At 40.0% G+C, this 20,542-nt stretch overlaps 3 protein-coding genes across 3 annotated transcripts; all 3 read right to left on the reverse strand.

The window, feature by feature from the left end:
• Positions 1–2,536: 2,536 nt before the first annotated feature.
• pgap3 (post-GPI attachment to proteins phospholipase 3) lies at positions 2,537–7,760 on the reverse strand (the record flags this gene model as incomplete). Its single annotated transcript, XM_079233821.1, has 8 exons — positions 2,537–4,778; positions 4,968–5,172; positions 5,348–5,484; positions 5,717–5,778; positions 6,062–6,124; positions 6,242–6,394; positions 6,595–6,692; positions 7,544–7,760. The coding sequence occupies 8 exons, from the start codon at positions 7,758–7,760 to the stop codon at positions 4,715–4,717; spliced, it is 999 nt and encodes a 332-aa protein (XP_079089947.1). The 3' UTR covers positions 2,537–4,714.
• Positions 7,761–11,350: 3,590 nt separating this feature from the next.
• mylpfb (myosin light chain, phosphorylatable, fast skeletal muscle b) lies at positions 11,351–14,336 on the reverse strand. The gene is made up of 6 exons (XM_079234672.1): positions 14,275–14,336; positions 13,588–13,686; positions 12,230–12,410; positions 11,979–12,057; positions 11,819–11,867; positions 11,351–11,726 (listed from the first exon to the last, which is right to left on the reverse strand). Exons 1-6 carry the CDS (start codon positions 14,275–14,277, stop codon positions 11,625–11,627), a joined length of 513 nt encoding a protein of 170 aa, XP_079090798.1. The 5' UTR covers positions 14,278–14,336; the 3' UTR covers positions 11,351–11,624.
• Positions 14,337–16,040: 1,704 nt separating this feature from the next.
• LOC306750683 (sesquipedalian-1-like) lies at positions 16,041–18,750 on the reverse strand. Its single transcript, XM_079234150.1, has 3 exons — positions 18,646–18,750; positions 17,931–18,234; positions 16,041–17,344 (listed from the first exon to the last, which is right to left on the reverse strand). Exons 1-3 carry the CDS (start codon positions 18,724–18,726, stop codon positions 16,911–16,913), a joined length of 819 nt encoding a protein of 272 aa, XP_079090276.1. The 5' UTR covers positions 18,727–18,750; the 3' UTR covers positions 16,041–16,910.
• Positions 18,751–20,542: the final 1,792 nt, after the last annotated feature.

Below are 20,542 nucleotides of genomic sequence, written 5' to 3' on the forward strand. Positions count from 1 at the left end.
CAACTCATAAAAAAATTAAAAAGAATTGCTAAGAATGTAGGAAATGAATATATAAGCATTATGCTTCTACCTATACATTTTCAGTCTTTCTTTTTTGTATATTAGATTATGGCTTTACTTATTGTATTGTATGTAATGATTGACTGAATAAAACACATACTCATTCAAAAATGTGTTTTGCTTATTGTCACTTCACTGGATGTTTGACCTTCACTGTGCAGATTGATGTGACCAGGAAAAGTTTCTCTGTACTCACCAGATGATTTAGTGACATCATAACTAGTTTTGGGGCTAGTCATGGTTCAATTTACAAAAATGTGATTAGGAAACTTAAAGCCACCGGTGGACATTCATTAAAATATACAAACGATATTTGTATATGTGTTGATTCTTGATTATTATTTTATTATGCGGGGATTGTGCAATATGTTGCTTGTTCTTATCTGTTTGGTGTGTGGTTGTGATGTGCTTTTGGATAAATTACTTTGTTTGTCTGTTTCCTTTTTATTTACTACTGGAGACAACTATGATAAGACAATATGGTATGTATCTTATCATGTGTGCAGCATTTGAGTCTAATTCCCAATGGGGCTATTGCATCATATATATCATTACGATGTCTTCACCAGGAAATGTTACTTACAAATAAAAACTGTCCCTCAAAGCAGATTAACTTGTTACGTATCAAAACAAACATGTCTGCTTGTGAACTATCATCACCAGTAAAGTGATCAAGTTATGAAATATGACAAACCAAACAACTGTAGCTGAAGAAGTACTCAGCTCCTTTACTTAAGTAAGACTAGTTATAACTAGGCTGTGTGTGTGTGTGTGTGTGTGTGTGTGTGTGTGTGTGTGTGTGTGTGTGTGTGTGTGTGTGTGTGTGTGTGTGAGTGTGTGGGTGTGTGTGTGTGTGTGTGTGTGTGTGTGTGTGTGTGAGTGTGTGGGTGTGTGTGTGTGTGTGTGTGTGTGTGTGTGTGTGTGTGTGTGTGTGTGTGTGTGTGTCGTTGACTTTATTAAAAGGGGAATGATTTGCGTTTAACGAGCTTGGAGCATCTTCATATTTCTCATGCCCTTCACTTCACAGTCACAAATCAGGAGTTAAAGGAGGAAGAATAAACTCTATTCATCCAAATCTATCCACTCTCTCCACCCACAGCAGCAAGGGTCAGAGTCCGAGCTTTACTGCACAGAGCTATCAGGAAACAACAGAAAGCTAGTCACTGAGCCGTTCAGAACACAAGTCCCAGACTTTTCATAATGATTAGTGGTCCGGGTCCTGCTTACCACAGAATATGTCTCAGCTGTAAACTTTCAGCAAAATTAATGCACCATGAGTTCTTAAGTCATTGATAAAGTTGGCTGTAGAAACATGCAAGTTGTCACATTAGCTATGAAGCTATGATTTTCGAATGTATATGGATTTTCTGCCCCAATATTTAGTTTTCATAAAATAAATACACCATTACATTACATTGTCTGTCTCTCATGAAATAGAGATATGTGTGCAAGTGAGAGAGTCCAAGTGTGACTTGCAGCAAAAAATACAGTTCCTGCAAATGAAATAAAGGCTTGTTGTAGACAATGAATAAATGAGTTGTACTTTCTTACTTGTGCTTTCTTACTTTCAACTAACATAGACAGGCTGGACAGACTGGAGGAGTCTGTCCAGGTGATATTAGAGACATAATAACAACTTACAAAGAATCTGTTCATATGATACTGGCACACATGGTACAAGGTCAGCAGGACCTTCAAACTGCAGCGAAAGAAGGGAGGGATGAATCACAGACTATACGTCACTTTGAATTTGGAGTGACTTTTTGTGTCCTGGATGTTCTCTTTGCACCTTGTTTATGACATTGAGCATGCAATCATGTTATGTATCATACCAAAAAGAATTGTGAGCAATAAATGGAGAAAATACATTATCAGGGCTGAAAATGGCAATACAATGCATTGTATTAAACAAGTGGTTTCAAAAATGTTTGACATGCTTTACCAAATAACTATCTGGTGGCGGCTACAGATGTCTTTGAGCTGTAATCAGTTTCACCAAAGATACATTTACTCTCTAATCTTCCGAATAGTTTCATTTCAAACAATAATTTGAGACACAAAGAGGTGAATCTATCCAACGCTTCACAAAAAGAAAGAAAAGATGTCCAACAAATGAGCACAGATTTGTGGAGCAGAAGTTTGTTTTTTCTAATTCCCCCTATGTTGGGAACTATTGGACTGATTGTTGAAAGGTGGTTGTGGCCTTATTAATTCAACTAATATATACCAAAAAAGAGCTGAGAGGGTCTTGAACGTGACAGTTCCTTGCCTCACTGCAAACAACGCTTAGTCTTTGTTATGTTCAGATGGTTTTCCCTCTTGTCGACCAATATTCATCATGGTTGGAGAACCACTAAAACAAGATCATTGAAGAGAATCACGTTCACAGGATAATAGACCACGTCTCTAGTAAGGAAACAAACAAGCTTAATTCCTTATCAACAAAGAACAATTTTATTTGTTCCATTTTTTGGGGGGTCAAATATTAGATGTGAGGATGAGGAAAGTGCACTCAGTAGGAGAGGTGATGGTTCACAGGGCAGCAGGCAGGGGGCGCCAGAGGAGCGGGGGAAGAGGGACGTGGTTATTTATTGGTAAAGGAAGAAGGAAATAAAGAAAATAAACTGATGATTTACAGAGCAAACATGGTGTTTGTTTTATGCTAATTCACAGGAAATCTTTAACTTATTATAACAGAAACCAATGAGATAAGTTTCTTAACAGTAGTCAGGTCACTTTCAGGTTTGAATAGGCTGAGATTTTGGGATAAATCAAAATTAGATTTAGTTGTTCTGGCTTTGTCACAGACACCATCCCATGAATGTCAGTGGTTAATACACATCACTACATCTGAGAATATGGACATTTTGAGCAAATTATACAAAATGAGAATATGCAATATATATAATGTTTCTTATCCCATAAGGCAAGTATCTCTGCCATGATTTCAGGAAACGTTTTTCCACCCAAACCTATGTCAACCTCCACACGTCTTTCTTTCTCACCCCCCATCACATCACAGGCAAAGCTAAATTTATCCATCGTCTCTCTCTCTCTCTCTCTCTCACTCACACTCACACACACACACACACACACACACACACACACACACACACACACACACACACACACACACACACCCCAGTAGTTTTACAAATGGATCCAGAACAATCTAGCTCTCTCACACGAACACACAGACAGTTTACGATGGCAAAAACAACACAATATGGCGTCAAGGCAACGTGTACACACATACTGTACTGGTCATTGTTCTCACACAGAAATACAAAGCCATGGGCAGAATTTCAAAAACAAAAATGCACGTAAATGTCCACACATGCGTAAAGTGCACATACGTAAGAGAACCTCTGAGGGATGAAGACATTTAGTTTTTTTGGTGCCTAATCTGAGAGGAACAGAAAGATAAAAAAAGAAGAGACACGCTTATGACAAGCAGGTTTGATATGATATGCAAGGCAGACATGGAGGGATAGGGAGTGTTTTACATGATGGGACAGTTATCTGAACAGCAGCTGGTTGTACACGTGTGTCATTCTGAGGATCATTACAGCAAGAAATGCAACCAAATCCAGATAATAGGTGTAAAAGAATCTCTCTCTCTCTCTCGAAACATTTGATAAAAAAATTTTTTAAAAGCCCCCGGCTTCTTGTTGCAGTTTATTTCTCCTACCTCAATCATTTTCTCTCTCCCCTCACACTAAAAGGCAATCCAGGTGAATTAAAACAATATTTCTATTTCATGATCATCCAGAATATCCCACCCAAATTAAAACAAAATCAAGTAATTAAAATGTAATACATCAACAAAATAAAGCAGACAAATTGGTCAAAGAAAACATAATAAAAACAATTAAAGGCAGCTGATATAAATTAAAATAGAAATGTGAAATTATACACAAGAGTATAAAAGACAAAAGCAGCAGTGGAAACAATGCAGGCACAAAAATACATGTGTGATGGTGAGAAAAGAAGAAAAAAAACACCGTCAGCTAGAATGGCCTCCAAACATAAACCCCCTTTCCACCTCTCTCTCTGGAACAATCCATTGGCAGCCCACTTCACAAGAGGCAACTCTCCGTGTCCACGAGTCCACTTTTAGCACACATGTACTCTGATCTGATATATGCCGTACCAAACGCAGTAGGATATGATGGCCTGGCAAGGGATTTGATGCCATCTATTGTCAGCCACAGCAAACTGCCATTTGTGCAGAGCTAAGCGGGACATCCAAGATTCAAAATCATTGGTTCAGGGGATCAATTTCAGAAGGATCAGAGATTTGAAGAAAACTGGATATGCAAGCCAATCATCACAGTTTTCTGTGGTCAAACACAAAACCTTTCCTTCATTCTGTTTTGATGATAAAAGAATCGTAGAGCACATGTCTGTACAAGGCAAAGTTAAGTAGAGCAAACATCCATTGTGATCCCAAAAAATAGAGAAAGTAACCCCCCAAATAAATACTAAAAATTATTATAATAAAAGACTTGTAAACAAAATCTACTTTTGATGAAAGTCAATGTGGTATCATGCATCATCTGGGAGGCTGGGCTACTTCCGTGTTCGGGTGTCCGGCTGCCCTGATTGAACACGTGCGACGGTGTAGCCATGGTGAAGAGGTGATGAGCTCCTTCTACTCGACTTTGACGCCCATCTTCTCTGTGTTTAGTAGGTAGAGGCTGTCGTCTATCAGGAAACTGGAGGGAGAATTAATAAGCAAGGATCATTTTTCAGGTATTTATCTCCACTAATAATCCTTTGAATTATCTCCTTTTCTTTTTATTCAAGGCAAGAATATAATCTTTCTTTCTTTATCAGATGCTGCCTGAAAGGCTTCTCTTCAGTAAAGCTATGACACACAAGACAAAGCACTTGAGGGGACGAACCTGTAGAAAAGGAAATGCACTGGTATTGTGCTGAGGTGCCAGACAGCATGAGCATCTAGGACCCAGAGCATTGGGGGGAAGTCCATCAGCTCCAGAAGGGCCAGACCATGAAGCAGCAGCACCACCAGGGCGCACTTCCACCAGTATGGCAGGGTCCGCCGGTTCTGCCAGCACCAACACAGCCACCACAGGAGGTTCACTATGCCTTTAAATACCAAAACCGTTGAAAACAAATGAATAAAACGTGTAATTGAAAGTACTGATAAGTATATACACTACATTATAAACGCACAAAGCTGCTACAGAAAAATAACAGAAGTATCAAAATTAAGTTATTACAACCAGCCAGATTTAATAAGACTCTTGAGCATGTGCCGTACCAATTGTGGCGTTAGCAGCCATGTTGTAGCCATAGTCGAAACTGACAAAGGTCAAGAAGGACACGTGCGAGGTAAAGGCCAAGATGAGCAGAACTCCCACTATGCTTGACACCCCAGGTCGCCTCAGACCCAACGTTCTGACAAAGAGAGCGTGAACAGAAAACATTGATTAACAGAAAGTGTTACCTTTTACATTAAACACAACACAAGAGTCCCACAAGAAGTTTTTGTCTTCCACTTCCGTGACAGAAGTTGAACTAAATAATTAATTCTCATCATGAATTTATAAACATTAAACAGAAACTTCCAACAGTGTCAATGATAATGACAAATGAAAACATTTGCAGGAATACCTGTTTTAAAGCTTACCTGACACAGCATAGGTAGATGGAGTAAAGAATGACCGCTGTTGCACAGAAATAGTCCATTTTCTAGAAGAGAATATCACAGAGACAAAAAAAAAGTAAGTGGCCCAAACTGCAACTGAAAGGTGAGAATGTAATCATTTTACATCAGTCAGGTAGAGAAAGGAAACCCTGAAAGAATGCTGTCGTTTCTTCTGAAAGCACAACTTTGGAAGTCACAGGTATCAGGCCATATAAACTCGACAATCCAATCATTCTTTTTGTTATATTACTTTTTTTCTGCCATCAAGTGGACATAAACCAGCTGGCGCAGCTTTACATGTATCTCTAGGCAGTCAACAAGCATTACCTCTGTGAGATAGGTGTCCCGGGTGTGAAAAACTGTGGACCAGAACCAGGCATTCAGAGAAACCTAAAGAACAACACAGGCCCTTGTTAAATACGCATGGTACATTTTGTCCGGATTGTATGAACATAGTAGTATTTGTGTATTTATTTGCGGCAAGTTCTTTCATTCTTTCTATCTCACCAGAGAGAAGGCGTTGATGGTGTGGTACATGGGGCTCTGGCGTGGCACCGTGCTCCGATAGCGTAGCAGCATGAGTAGGCAAGCCAGGCCATTCAGCAGAGAGGCCAGGGCAGAAGCTGGCTCCTCAAAGCACAGGAAGCGCACAAATGGCCACTATGAGAGAGAAAACACATTTCACATTTGACTCAAATCAGTAAAAACAACAACACTGGAGCACTTGTTCTAGTCTCATATATCTACTGATTTAAGTGAACAGAATAAGAGGTTATTTTGGAGGGCTGAGCCAAGCGTTCTCTCTAATACAAAATAGCGTTGTTGTGATGCACATACGGGCCTCAGTAAGAAGCACCAACCTTGCCGTGGAACTGTGGGATTCTGTACCCCTCGGCCTGGTAAAGGCCCACGGTGGTCCACATGCATTGGTAGCGACAATCATCACGGCATGTCCAACCTGCATCACAGGAGGGAGGAGCTCAGGTCAAAGGGGTTCAAATACATAGGGACAAATATTCAAGCATAAAAAGCATCTGCCATTAAAGCACAACTGAAACAATTAGTTAAATGACATTAGTTGGCAACTACATTTTATTTTTTTCCCCAATGGTTGAAGTTTTGTAAACGTTCTCTGGTTTTCTTCTTCAAATGTGATAAGTTGCAGTTATTCTCTGTTTTATATCAATAAAATTGATATATTTTTGAGTCCTGTTGCTGGTTGAACAAAACGAGATATCTGGGCTTTACGGCTCTGGGAAACTGTGAAGGGCTTTGCATTGCTTTCTGACATTTAAAAGTTGATTCATTGAGAAAATAAAATAATGGTTTGTGGCAGCCCTTAAAATGTGCACTCCCTATGTGCAGCTACAGAGAAGGAAGCACTACATGTAGTTTCTCTTTTCTGGTTGGATTACAGTATCAATTGCTTCTTCTTTTCAAAATGGTGTGTATTTAAATCTCACACAAACACTCTATACAATTGTTAACGATTTACTGAGGGTGGAGTATACAAAGCACAATATACAATAGGTCTTTTGTGACACTTCGCTCAGCCAGAAAAACTGGCTTTCCACTCTCAATCAGTATCACAAGTTTCAGATGAGAAAATATACTGTGTTTAAAAACACATTTCAGCCACCACAGACGAGAATAGATGGAGTGAACGCGTGGATGTTAACTGTTCACAAATACAGTCAATGGGTGCATTTAGCTGGGTAATATAAAAGTAAAGTACACCGGGTAACGTTACTCTCTTTAGAAATACACAGAGTGCTAGCAAGCCGAGTTAGCTGAATGACAACAACTCACCTGTGAGCGTCATATACTGCGGTTGTGCAGACTGGAAGCCCCGCAGCCGAGCTCCGGTGCAGTTGGTCCGGACACATTGCTTCACACAGTCTCGGTACACCGGCTCCTTGTCGCCTTGAGAAGACTGCACGGTGTTTACCGACAGCAGGAGTAGCAGGGCGACAGTGGCCACAGTGGGGAGTCGGACAGATGTGCAGCGGGGTAAAGCTGCGGCCATGCTGGCGGGTCTCGGTTCGTCCGGACTCTCAAAGGCACAGCGGGACGACAGCGGCATCGATGGCTTCCACAGCCGGCGGTCCACACTACCAGAAAGCCATTCCTAGTTAGCGGTGACAAACCGGGCATGAAATGTTTTACAGTTACAGTTTGGTGTAGCCACCTTTCCCCTTTTCTCTCGCCAGGGCAAGTTTCACAGCTCACACATCGTTTCCGACGCGCCACTACCAAAATAAAACTTTCTCTGGTGAACGCTTTTATTTTGAGAAACAAAACATCAAGTTATGACTATACTATCAGTAATGTTCAATCAAATCTTTCCACTTAGCTTTAAGCGAATAGCTCTTGTTTTGGGAGTATACTTATTTGTCAAATTCAGTACCGGTATTTTAAAGTGACATATTTGTTTCTTTTGTTTTGAAGGCAGAACGTTTTGTTTATTATTTTTACTTCCTGTTTTGATGTCAACGTCACCGTGTCACGTGATTAATTGATCTATTGGTTTTGTGAATGCGTATAAATATATTGATATATGACAGTGCGATATTATATCATGATATGATATTTGTTTTTGTTTATTACAGTATAGGATTTTAAATACACTTGGGGAACTTGTGATAGTAATACAAATAAAAGAAACCACAATAACAACAATAATAACTGCTTATAATACAAAATAACAATATAACAACAACAGGCACTGATCCAAGACCAATGTAACATAACAGATGTCTTCCCTACTGTAGAACATATTTTTTCTCCCTGACTTTACACACTCATTCATCACCGATCATTTTCCACCGCCTGTCAACATCAGTGTTTAGCAAAAGGTAAATTAAATAGCCTTTTAGGTAAATCAAGTGGTTAAAAGCAGAACGACCAGAACGACGATAGGTTTAAACAAAACTAGAGAGCAAAGTTACTATCAACTTATTTTTAACAGGAAAACATTTGGCAATCACTCTTTGGCAGAAAAAGTAGAAAAGTTCGATAAAAATCCTTAATTCAGTCATGCAAACTGGTTTAAAATGCAGACAGGTTTTGACCAGAAGATATAATAGATTTAAATATAAATAGATTGAGTATACCAGGTACCCTATGATAAACAATAGATTGAAATTGGCATTATTCCCTCAAAGATCCAAAAATAAATATTATAATGATATCCAAATAGTTTTGCATGATCCTGTCCATACAATCATACTATGTAGTCCCATCAATACTTACAACTATGAAAGTTATATATTAAAAGGCTTTATGATGTATTTCTTCATTCAGAGCCAAATATAATACAGAATAAAATCTGAACGTTTTCCCTTAAGTAAAAAAACAACAACATATTCCTTTTCTGTTTGTGAACTTCAGATATCAAACTGTTTGTCAATCTCGATGAATATATTGTATGCAGCTACTATATGGTGACATATGAAGTATTACATTCTCACACTGCATGCCCAATAGAAAACACATTTTATTGAAAACTGAGGTTGAATAATGTTCATTTGTGCTTCCAACATTTTAATCCACACTCAGAAAACGGGACACCGTCATAATAATTATTGGAGGAACACAGGAAGTAAATGTAATAAGAAGGTTGCTGATGATGATCTTCAAAGCCTTCTTCTTCTGGGGTGGACGTCTTTTCCTCCAAGTTTAGATCTCTTCAGGGTCCAGAGGATGGAGAAGTCACAAAATCCAACAATAGGGAGAGTCAATAAAAAAAACTGATTGGGCTAAGGTCACAGAAACTGCCACCACCTCTTATAACAAAATAAATTCCAACAGCAACCATTACAGTCCAAACCCCAACAGCCATCAGAACCCTGGGAGTCAAACTCTTTCTCACCCGATAAGTGACAGGATGAACCACAGCCAGGTATCAGACAGATACAGGTTATGAAGAGAGGCCTCCCACACACATTGAAGGAATATAAGAAGTTAATAAATATGTCATACTTGCTTGACAGGTTATAAAAGTCTGGTAGAATAAGGACCGAATGAAGTCCATTCAAGACAGTGAGATTTGACATAAAAACATCATTGGGGGTGAATGAGGTTTCTTTTCTTCCTTTCTGAAATATGTCCAAAAGTACGACAACAGAAGATAACACCCTCCAGATGGTCTTGACATATATCAGCTGTTGCATTAGAGTAGTCAGTGATGTTAAGTAACCAAACCATTTGGATTTGTAGTATTGGTAACAACAAAGCAACACAGACCTTCCGTTCAGTCTCTCATTAATCAATTAAAAGCACACATCGAGCAACTGAACACAATATGCTGCTGTAAGTAAAATGAAAATATGGCAGCTGTGTTTGAGTGAGTTCTCTTGATTTGAATAATGTATGTGCTGCTGTGAATGTTAAAGTAGACATGATCATCTGTCATCATCTGTCACCTCTGTCTCACAGACAATCATTTTCCACCCAGCTTTGAATTCATTTGACTGTAAAATCAGGATGGGGATAACATATTGTATCTCTGTTCAACAAGCAAATGAAATAGAACCTGATAAGTCATAAGTAATTACATGCTGTCATTAAAAGAGACCTCATGAAATTAAATTGTAAAACTAAAAAAGGTGCTTTGCTCAAGTTTACCTTCACAGGAATTGTTGTGTGCGGAATGTAATCTTGCAACCCTTAATCCACAGGCCATCTCTGGAAAAACTACAGCTTTCTCCTAACCAGGTTATTCTCATAATATGAGGTGTTTCCATTGTTGTGTCCCTTTGTCTTGCACATTAAGAGTAATGAGTTGATCCTGCGTGGAGATATTACTTTACTGAAATTCAGCATGACACATTTGGTATATTTTCGACTTGGGGATTTTGATCACTTATCCACATTTTTTTGAATCACCTTTTAAAAGCAGGCTAATCAATCGAAACCTTTGTAATGCTTCACCATATGCATATTACACTCAGTGCTCGACAAGTCCAGGGTCAACCAGCAGTGAGTGCTAAAGTATTATTCACGCCCACACTTAAACAAATAGACACAGTGTAATACAAAAGATGGTGGATTTTATTTGTACTTCTTTATTTGTTACAGTCAGACACAATCACAACAGGAAGAAACAGCAGTGAGTGGGAGGAGGAATAGTCATAAACAAAGACTTTTGACTTTTGTTCATTTCTGTCCTGCTGCCCACTCACCATATTTCCCCATCTATTTCCCTATTTACAAGATTTTGAAGTAAAAAAAAATCATGTTTTCCTATTTTTCACTGCAACGTTTCCCTTTCATCCTGTGTTGAAGAGAAGGAGCGACGTAATTAAGAACCGGGTAGCCAAACTATTATAGTTCAGTACTCACACTCTCTTACTGTGCACTCCTCTCAATTTTCAAACAAAGGAACAAATCCATTAAACTCTCTGTGTTCGGTTGAGACTGACAGACCACTTGGGTCAGACTGCTTTACTTGTTTCAAGTAAGTGACTGTGCATGCACAACAGCACCCAAAAGACACTTCTGACTGACAGGGACTGCATCGCTTGTAGGTATGATGCATGCACTGCTGGTTTCAACGCAGAAGGACAGAATGAATGACGGAAGAAAAGAAGAAGAAACAACAGACAGGGACCGAGATAGAGAGAGTGTTTCGGTGCCACAAGACTATTTTTTATTGAAAATAATCCCATGTCCCCCTGTTGGTGCTCACACACAAACAACCCACACAGCCTTCAGTCCTCTCACTGAGTATCTCAATAAACGAAACAAGTCTTTTCATAGTGAGCTGGCAAGCGGAAAGAGCGGGCCGGGAGTGTGGAAGTATGCAAGGAAGCCACGAGGTCGGAGAGAAGGGGAGTGAGTCGATGGTACGGGGTTTTAACGGAGGTGGAGATCTTTAGGGAGGTGGATTTTACTCTTCCTTCTCTTCTCCGTGTGTGATGACGTAGCAGATGTTCTTGTAGTCCACATTTCCGGCCACATCAGGGGGGAAAGCAGCCCACAGGTTGGTCATCTGCATGGGAGAGATTAAAGGCATGACTCACAAACCCTGAGCAACGAAAGACAGAAAGGAAATATGAGCGAGACAAAGACGGTTTAGCTCACCTCCTCAGCGGTGAACCTGTCGCACTGGGTGGTCAGGAGCTCCTCAAGGCTGGAGAGGGAAAATGAAGAGAAATATATCAGATGGTCCATCTTGATTCAAGATCACCACAAAGAGCAACGGCTGTTGTGATGAACGGTAAATTAAAAGTAAAGCCCTTACAATTCCTTCTTGATGGAGCCAGTGGCCTCGGGGTCCAGGACCTTGAAAGCGCTCACGATAACGTCCTCGGGGTCAGCACCTAAAAGTAAAAGCAGCCAATTAGTCTCAACTATAATAATGATAATAATAATAATATTAATTACATATTAATCCTGAGTTATATCAAGCATCTAATGCAGGGGAAATATACGAAATGAGACAAAAGGTGACACAAGCATAGTTGTCTTAAGCTGTGTGAACACTGAACACACCCTTCAGCTTCTCTCCGAACATGGTCAGGAAGACGGTGAAGTTGATGGGGCCGCTGGCCTCCTTCACCATGGCCTCCAGCTCCTCATTCTTCGTATTCAGTTGACCCATAGTGGCCAGCACATCCCTGAGATCGTCCTTGCTGATGATGCCATCTCTGTTCTGGTCGATGATTGTGAAAGCCTGCCGGCGATAGTGAGGTAAGAAGGGAGTGGTGCGTCAGTCAATAAAAAAATATTTAATTTGTTAGGGCTGCACCAAACATTTCACCACTTCATCAGGTGACATTCAGAAGCCATTACACTAGAAACTACAATTAAGTGGTCAGTCAATAAAAAAATATTTAATTTGTTGGGGCTGCATCAAACATTTCACCACCTCATCAGGTGACATTCAGAAGCCATCAAACTGTAAACTACAATTGTAAACAGTGAAAATTGAGGTGCTCACATTTCTCACAAGTCCTCGTCATAAGACTTGCTTGTGATGATTATTTGTGTGCGATAGCCTGCTAACATAAACGTGTAAATGTGGAGGTGTTCTCCACCTCTTGTCCCACATAGCTGGGCGTAGCACCCAATGAAACCAAAGATGGCATTTCAAACCTTTTGGGACTTGGCAGCTGGTCGACCACTTGTCTTTCTAAGGTGTTAAAATGGTCTCGGAATGTGAGACAAGCCCATTGCGACATTTAGGGAGACGGTATTGATTACAGCTGGCACCCTCCACCCCCCTTCCTGTTTTTACCATGCGACTAAATCTGATGACCCTGTTCCCAATGTTATTCCAGCTAAGCTACTGTCACCATTGTATTCTCTTTTATTTATACTGGTATACTAAGGGAAAGCCCCTGAGAGACCCTTGTGAATAACAGACATTTTCTACTTGAGGAAGGTGCTACATCCTTCAATATTAAGAAAAACGTTATTTAGGTAACAACAAAACATTGTGTTCCTTTCTCTTATAGCTAAAGGCAGACTCAACTTTAAGATCTCAAATGTTTTCTTGTTCTTTCCACCTTGAGCCTCTCTTTCCTGCTTTGATTAATATTGCTGTCCAGCAGCTGTTGAGCGGCATTCCAGTGGGGTGACAGAGCAAGTGTTTTGAGTCTCTAAAGAGGATTACTGAGCTGCCCTGACAGAAAGAGTCTGATTTATTGTCCTGTCATGCTAACGGGGCATTCTTGCTTTCATGCAGCCACCTGATCAGGTCTATAGCTGCAGAGGTCAAACGATACATGCAGCCATAGGAGTGTACAAAATGTCCCTTCTCTCACATGACCTCGAAAGACCTACATTTATACTGGTTGAAAACTTTGACAAGCTTTGACGGAGTTGAGATGTGATGAAGAAAATGTTACCTCCTTGTACTCCTGGATCTGGCTCTGCTCAAACATGGAGAACACATTGGAGGATCCACCCTCAGCCTGCTGCTGCCTCCTCTTGGCCTTCTTGGGTGCCTGGGAAATGAAAGGTAATATACACTTTAATTAAACATACAAAACATTAATGAAATAGGCTTTACTATCTGATGCAGTGATCCTAGCTAACTCTAAGCGAAAATAAAATACAATTGCTTGTTTCTGAAACTTTTTTCATCCTTATTGTGGCTAAGATTAAGGAAAGGATACTCAAACAAGTTTAATTAAATCACTGTATCTGGTGGCATTTGCCAAATTGCCAAACAAATCACATATTTTCATCACAAAGTTGTTTTTCCCGTAAAAGAAATCTATTCATTTTGAATCTATCACCCAATTTAAAGTCAAGTACAATTTATTGGTTTTAGGGACCCAATAATAAGCCGGTGATCCCAAAAGATTTTGAATTTTGGTAATTCCCGTGATGAATTACTAAAATGCAAAATGGTTTAACTCAAGCCAGCAGATAAAGTTTTGACTGGGTCCAAATTCACCGTTTGGCTCAAGTGAGACGACTTTATGGTCTGTTGGTAATCCAGATCGGCAAATGCATCAGTGATGCTTTCATCGCATCAAAGATCCTAGATCCCTCGAGACTGTTCTTCCAAGGAACATGGCCAAACTCACCATCTCTCAAGTTTTTGGGATTGTTGGTGGTCAAGAAGAGAAGCCTACGCGAAGCCGATGTGACTGACATGTAAGTACTGTACCATAGGGGCCTTATATACTAGCCCACAGGGGGCTAACTTTAGCCGCACCATCAGGTTTGGCAGGAAAACAGAGCTGAGGGAAAGTAAGAGAAATGGGGAGGAGTGAAGAGGTGGCGGGACGGATCAGCTTACCGATGCTCCAAAATAGGCCCCAGGAGTCTTGGAATGAGGTGAATTCAATGCCAACACACAGTCCCGACTTTGGTGTTATCTGTGGACTAATATGGCCAAACTGATAGGACATGCTGAGAGACAACCAATCTGCCCCTCTACCCCTCTTCTTCATCTTCTTCTTCTTCTTCTTGACACACTGACAGTCTTTGTTGTGGCTATTTTTGTTCCTTTTATGCCCACCTTGAGAGAACAAAACCCAGCAATTGCTGACAAGCTGCTGCTTCTCTACTTCCTTGATACACACACGCAAATAGGATTTACATCAATTAACAGCCTCAAGCTGCTCAAGGTGCCAACATGTGCTCGCGGTTGACATATTTTGAAGTCATCACCTGTCTACATGATAGGTTTGGTCTGAGGTTCGTGCCCGCGACCAGATCAGTAGTGGCCAGCCGGGTTTATAAACAGTCATGAAACCTGAAAACAGTTGGCTGCTCCAGCGATGACACATGACTACTAAGCTGCTTCAAACACTGACCTTGCAACAATGATAAAGGTAAACAGTCCTTTAATATCGACACTGGCAGCAGGAAATACTTTCAAAATTGTTTACTTTTTTAAGTTTGAAAGAAAGAAAATCTAAAGGCAGCCTGCTGGTTTATTCTTCATGTTGCTTCTTGGCTTTGCGTCTGGTAGAGGTGCAAAATGTCATACACCTTTAGAAAACAAAGAAAAAGTTCAGAACAACAACAACAATAATGTTTCATAGTACATGCATGAGAAATTCTCAAATATTTAATATATCTGTAGAAGTAGGGCCTGTTCATGTCACAATAAGTCACATGTGTGATGGGAAACAACCAATGATGATTGGACTAAATAAGCAGCTTTGGGTGCACTAATTTGAGGTGCTTCTGGAGGTTCCCAGTATAGTTGCTTTAGAACAGAAGGACAGTGGCCTACCCACTTAACTCCATATATGAGCTCCATAAGCTGCCATAAATCTCACCACTGTACAGCTAAGGTATGTATTGGGATCCAGCACCAGCGTGAACCAATACTTTGGGACCAAGTTGCCTCTTTTTTTCTGTTCTTGATTTAATCTGATCCTACATCCTGCCACTGGTTATTAAAAATAAAATAAAAAGTTAAATCCTAAGTGAAGAAGGTCACGGGCAGCAGAGCAGACGCTTCAAGTATGGGCTTGAAGGTGACAGAGGGAGAAAGAGGCCAAGCTCTGTCAAAGACCATAAAACAAGACAGCTGTAGAGCCTGAAATAGCGCTGCCTCCCCCCACCATTCTCTTTGTCAGCCATTTTGACTCTTCTAAAATTTGACGGACTTCGCCCTTCTTGGCCCCATACAAGTGCCAGTCCTTTTTTTACCCAGTCACTGGCCTGCTTTAAAGTGAAAGCGGTTTGGAACTTGAATTCACTGGCATACAGACGACTTGGGTAATTCATTGATCAATAACACTTTACAGACTAACAGGGCTTGGTAGCAAACCTCACTTTGGAAAGAAAAACAAGCAAACAACAAAGCTGGCATCAAACATCTTGTTATCCTGTTTGTTTATTACTTCATCAGTTGGGCCCTGGTTTAAAACCATCATTTGGTAACTTCATGTTTGTTTGGACACCGTTCAACAATTTCTAAATGAAAACAAGGCTTTTGTAGAGAGGCAAGGTTTCAGAAAAGGTACCATTTAGATATCTATACAGAAACTCTGGTTTCAAGTCAGCTCGTATCAATAGAATTACCATCTCTGGGTTGGACGTCTCTGCCAAACAGGGAAGTTGCAGTTTACATCCATGTCTGTCCAAAATTGCATCCTTTTAAACATTTGTGTGATATCGTCATAGTGACGAGTGGCATGTGAATTCTTGAGTTATGCCCAAAAATGTGTTTCGTGAGGTCACAGTGACCTTTGACCACGAAATGCTAATAAGCTCATCCTTGAGGCCAAAATTTAAGGAAATTCCCTCAAGCGCTCCAGAGAAATACCAGTTCAAGAGAATGGTACAGACATACAGATAACCCCGGAAAACATAATGATATAACTTCATACCATGGCCACAGAGCATTTTAAATTGTGACAGGTGTGGATTCCTTTTGGTAACCAGACATGAAAGTTGTGGGTCTTTGTTTGCAGTTGGTGTTAGTGTTAAAAATATGGCGTGTGAACTGTTTTTAAAGGTTTACTTGTAGAAATCACATCACTGTTTAAGATCAAGCAACAAAGATCAATATAGCATGAGATCATTTATGGCATAATAAGTAAAAAATAAAACAGCATGCTCTTAAAAACAAATATACACAAAAGAATCTCAACAATTATTGTTGTAGTTCTAATTCATATATACATAATGCTGTAGCTTTGTAATGCAACCACAGGTATTGAGTAAATACGGTTCAGACAGTTTAATTGTACACTTTTTTTTATCCAAAATCGATTAGGTTTTCCTCCTGAACAACGTCATCACCTTGTCCCCTCTTTGACCAAACAACAATCAGTTCCTTCACCTCTTTTCCAAAATCTTCATGCAACTTAGTAAAATCCTCCTTGGTGCCTAAACAGACCCCTGACCACTCCCCCAAAGGAGGAGCAGGAGTGTTAACAGGCACAACATTTGCACTCCTCTTGGGCCAGAGTTTGGGCGATCTCTTACTGCTGGCCTTGGACGAAATGGCCGTAGGTAGAAGCATCTGATTGGAGCTCAGACTGGGTCCTGCTGCTGCGCCTGCTGTTAGATACGAAGGTAGCGTTAAAGACTGTGCACTCTGATGGGCTGCAGGATATCCCGCCTCTGCTGTGCTGAAATTTGGCCTGCTGAACGGGTTGGTTGGTTCACTGGAGAACTCCACTAACGCATCTGAGGAAAAGAGCAAATAAGACAAACAGAGAACCACATAAATAACATCTTAAGTTACATTAACAGAGAGGCAAAAGCTGCTTACATTACACTGCCCTTTTTTTCTTGTATATTAGAGTAAGCATTTAATTTTCTAGCAAAGCTGCAAAAGCAGAGGATAAAAAGTGGTGTAACACCAGGGTCACAGTTGGCTACATACTGTAGAGGCATACAAACAAACAAACACATGTATTATATATTTTTTTTAAACTAACTTTATGAAATGTATCAAGTTCAGTCAGTCATTGTTGACTTCATTTATGCCTTATAATTACAATTAAAAAAACAAAAACACCCTCAATAAGCCCTTGTAGTAAAGTTTAAAACATTTAGATTGCCTTAAACTTGACTCAAAGTGTTCACAATGCCTGTGACAGACTGATGCAATGGGGTTATGATGTCTGTATACTATGTGCCATGATCTACACGGCGTGTGATGTGGAGGCTGTAAACAGTGACGCCTCACACAGCTGCTCTCTGGAACAAAGGCAGCGTTCTTTCGTCCACAGACATAAGGAGACACTCAGCCCGTCTGTCTGCCTCTCACCTCTGTACTTCTTCTCCAGGTCCATCACCAGCACGGACAAGTAGCTGTGGTTGGCTGGCAGCAGGGCTTTGATCCAGCTCTCCTGACTGGCCTGGTCCTCGGCAGCAAACTTGTACGTTCGCAGTCCCGGCTCGCTCCACACAAGCGAGAAGGCAAACTGCTCGTCGGACTCACACAGCTGGACGGTGCAGCCTTCCAGAACAATCACTCCCGTCACTTCCCGGTCAGACGGCCGGTCCTTGTAGAAGAGGAGGTTCCCCTTCAGCACGCACCAGCGCTTCTGATAGGAAGTCTTTTTTTCGCCCTATGTGACAATGTGTCATCTGAGGTTTACTCACTCATGTACAAATAACTAATGTACCCAATTTCTTACACAACAGTTGGTGGTGAAATTAGCATCTTACAGGGAGGTTAAATGTTTTATGAATACACCAAAAAGGGAAGTAGAATTTGTGTTGTTTTTGTTTGTTTCTATGTGCTTAGAAAGTCAAAATATGACATTATTTATACATGAATAATTGTAGCACAATAAAATGTTATCATAGAAAGCACTTTGTAACTTTGTTTTGAAGGCTGCCTGTAAATAAAGTTAAAGTGGTTATTGGTGTGTCAAAACCTCAGTTCACTTTTTTTAATTATTGAGAAGGCACAAATAAAAACAACATCCGGGCTACTCCTCTTACATTTTCATATTCATATAATTATATGTCCCTACCTTCTTGGAGAGGTAACCTTCTTTGTCCACTTGTGAGGTGCAAGATTCAAAATAGGTGACAATCTTTTCATGAATCTTCATTTCTACATCACAGGCTGCTTTGACCTGAACCTGCAACACATGAAACAACAACAATGTATCCGTGGCTACTTCCCTATTTATGACTAATTATGTCTGTTTATGGAGAATGTGAACGAGCTTATTAATAATGCACACGGATAAGCTCGTGCCTGTGGGCCAAACACGTTTTCAGTGTTGCGATGAGGAAATGCTCCACATCCACCGGTTTAATACGTATAAACACTACACAATAAGGATACAGCGCGTAATTATCGTTGGAAACATGCCAAACTGAGCGCCATTAATAACTAGTCTTCTGTTTTTAAGGCGGCAACGTCTCTTAACATCCGCGTTACAGTCGGCGCCTGTTAATATGCTTCATACATTTCGGTTACCAAAGTGTAAAATGTTTAACTTTAACGAGAGACAAAATGCGAAGCCGGACTGCTTCTCTCCTCCACATAGTTATTTATTACTCACCTTTTAGGAGAAGTGTGTAACGTTGTTTCAGTTTCCTCCTCTGAGTGTGTCAATCACTTCCTGGTGGCTAAGGTGAGGGCAGCCCCACGTCAACGGCATTGAAAAGTAATGGAGCCTATTGGCCTGTGGTTCTGCTGATCATTACACCAATTACTTCACCCATAGATGTCCTTTCCAGAGTAATTTACATTAGTAAAATAACTTTAATTAACATCTATAAATATACAAAGAGGATTAGGGGCCAAGTATGAAAAAAAAAAACAGTCTGCTAAACCAGTCTGGCATGGTGGACCAGACTTCCCATGGCCCTTCAAGTGCCTACATGTCAGTATCTGTATCAATTGGTTTAGTAAATTTGATTTATCAAGTGACAACTGAAACAGGTTCAGCATTATTAGATCATTTTGTGGCTAGTATTGTGACTCTGTTTTGAAATAACATGTTCAATTCTTTATTACATTTATTTTCTATCATTTGTTATAGGAGCCCTGGACAATATAATGTATACATGGAGACATTTTATGTACTGTACTTGAGTTAGCGTGAAGCAAATTTGTCATAGTAGGTCTCTGGTCATATAATGAAGCTGCCATGTTTACTTGTGCGTCGTACTGCCTGGGGAGTTGACATACACAGTAGTGGTTTGGTAGTGGGGGCATATGTAACTGGCTACATACAAAATAACTCCTCTAAAATCACTAATATCTGGTGTGTAAAGTCAAGTGATCATTTATTCCACATTCTAGCTGAATAATATTACTTGAGGTAAGAATTAAAAACAGCCACATGGAAGGCGATGTTTGTCTGTTCTTACTATTTAAATGAATTGCCATGACACAATACACCTGTGAATACATAGACAAGCCTTTGAGTGATGTTAATGAGACTTCTAAAGAACAGACTGAATTTATTGTATTCGCCGTGCAAACTTTATTTTCATTGTTGTTATCATTAATAACCCCCAAAACTGCAATACATATATCCAGCACACAGCAAGCTTCAATCAGTCTGGAAAATCAGCCAATTTCAATTACAATCATGCTATCCCGATTCAAAAAAGTTGTAATAATTGTCTTCACCATTTCCTTATTTGACAGAACTGATTTTGTTTTATATTATCAGAAAATGTGTTACAAAATATTACGCAGTGTCACCTTACAATGTTTCAACCTGCTCTTTAGACAGAAGGCTCAATGTATATAAATATTTAGTCAAAAATCAATAATAGTTGTTACAGCAAAGTAGAGATGCACTATAACAGCTTTTAAAATGTTAATGTCTGAAGTTTCCCATCTGCATTGTCTGACACATTCCTGATAATGTTGTGCATTGTAAATAAAAAAAAAAAAGACAACTG

This window comes from Taurulus bubalis, assembly GCF_910589615.1.
Source record: "Taurulus bubalis genome assembly, chromosome: 2".
Lineage (NCBI taxonomy): Eukaryota > Metazoa > Chordata > Actinopteri > Perciformes > Cottidae > Taurulus > Taurulus bubalis.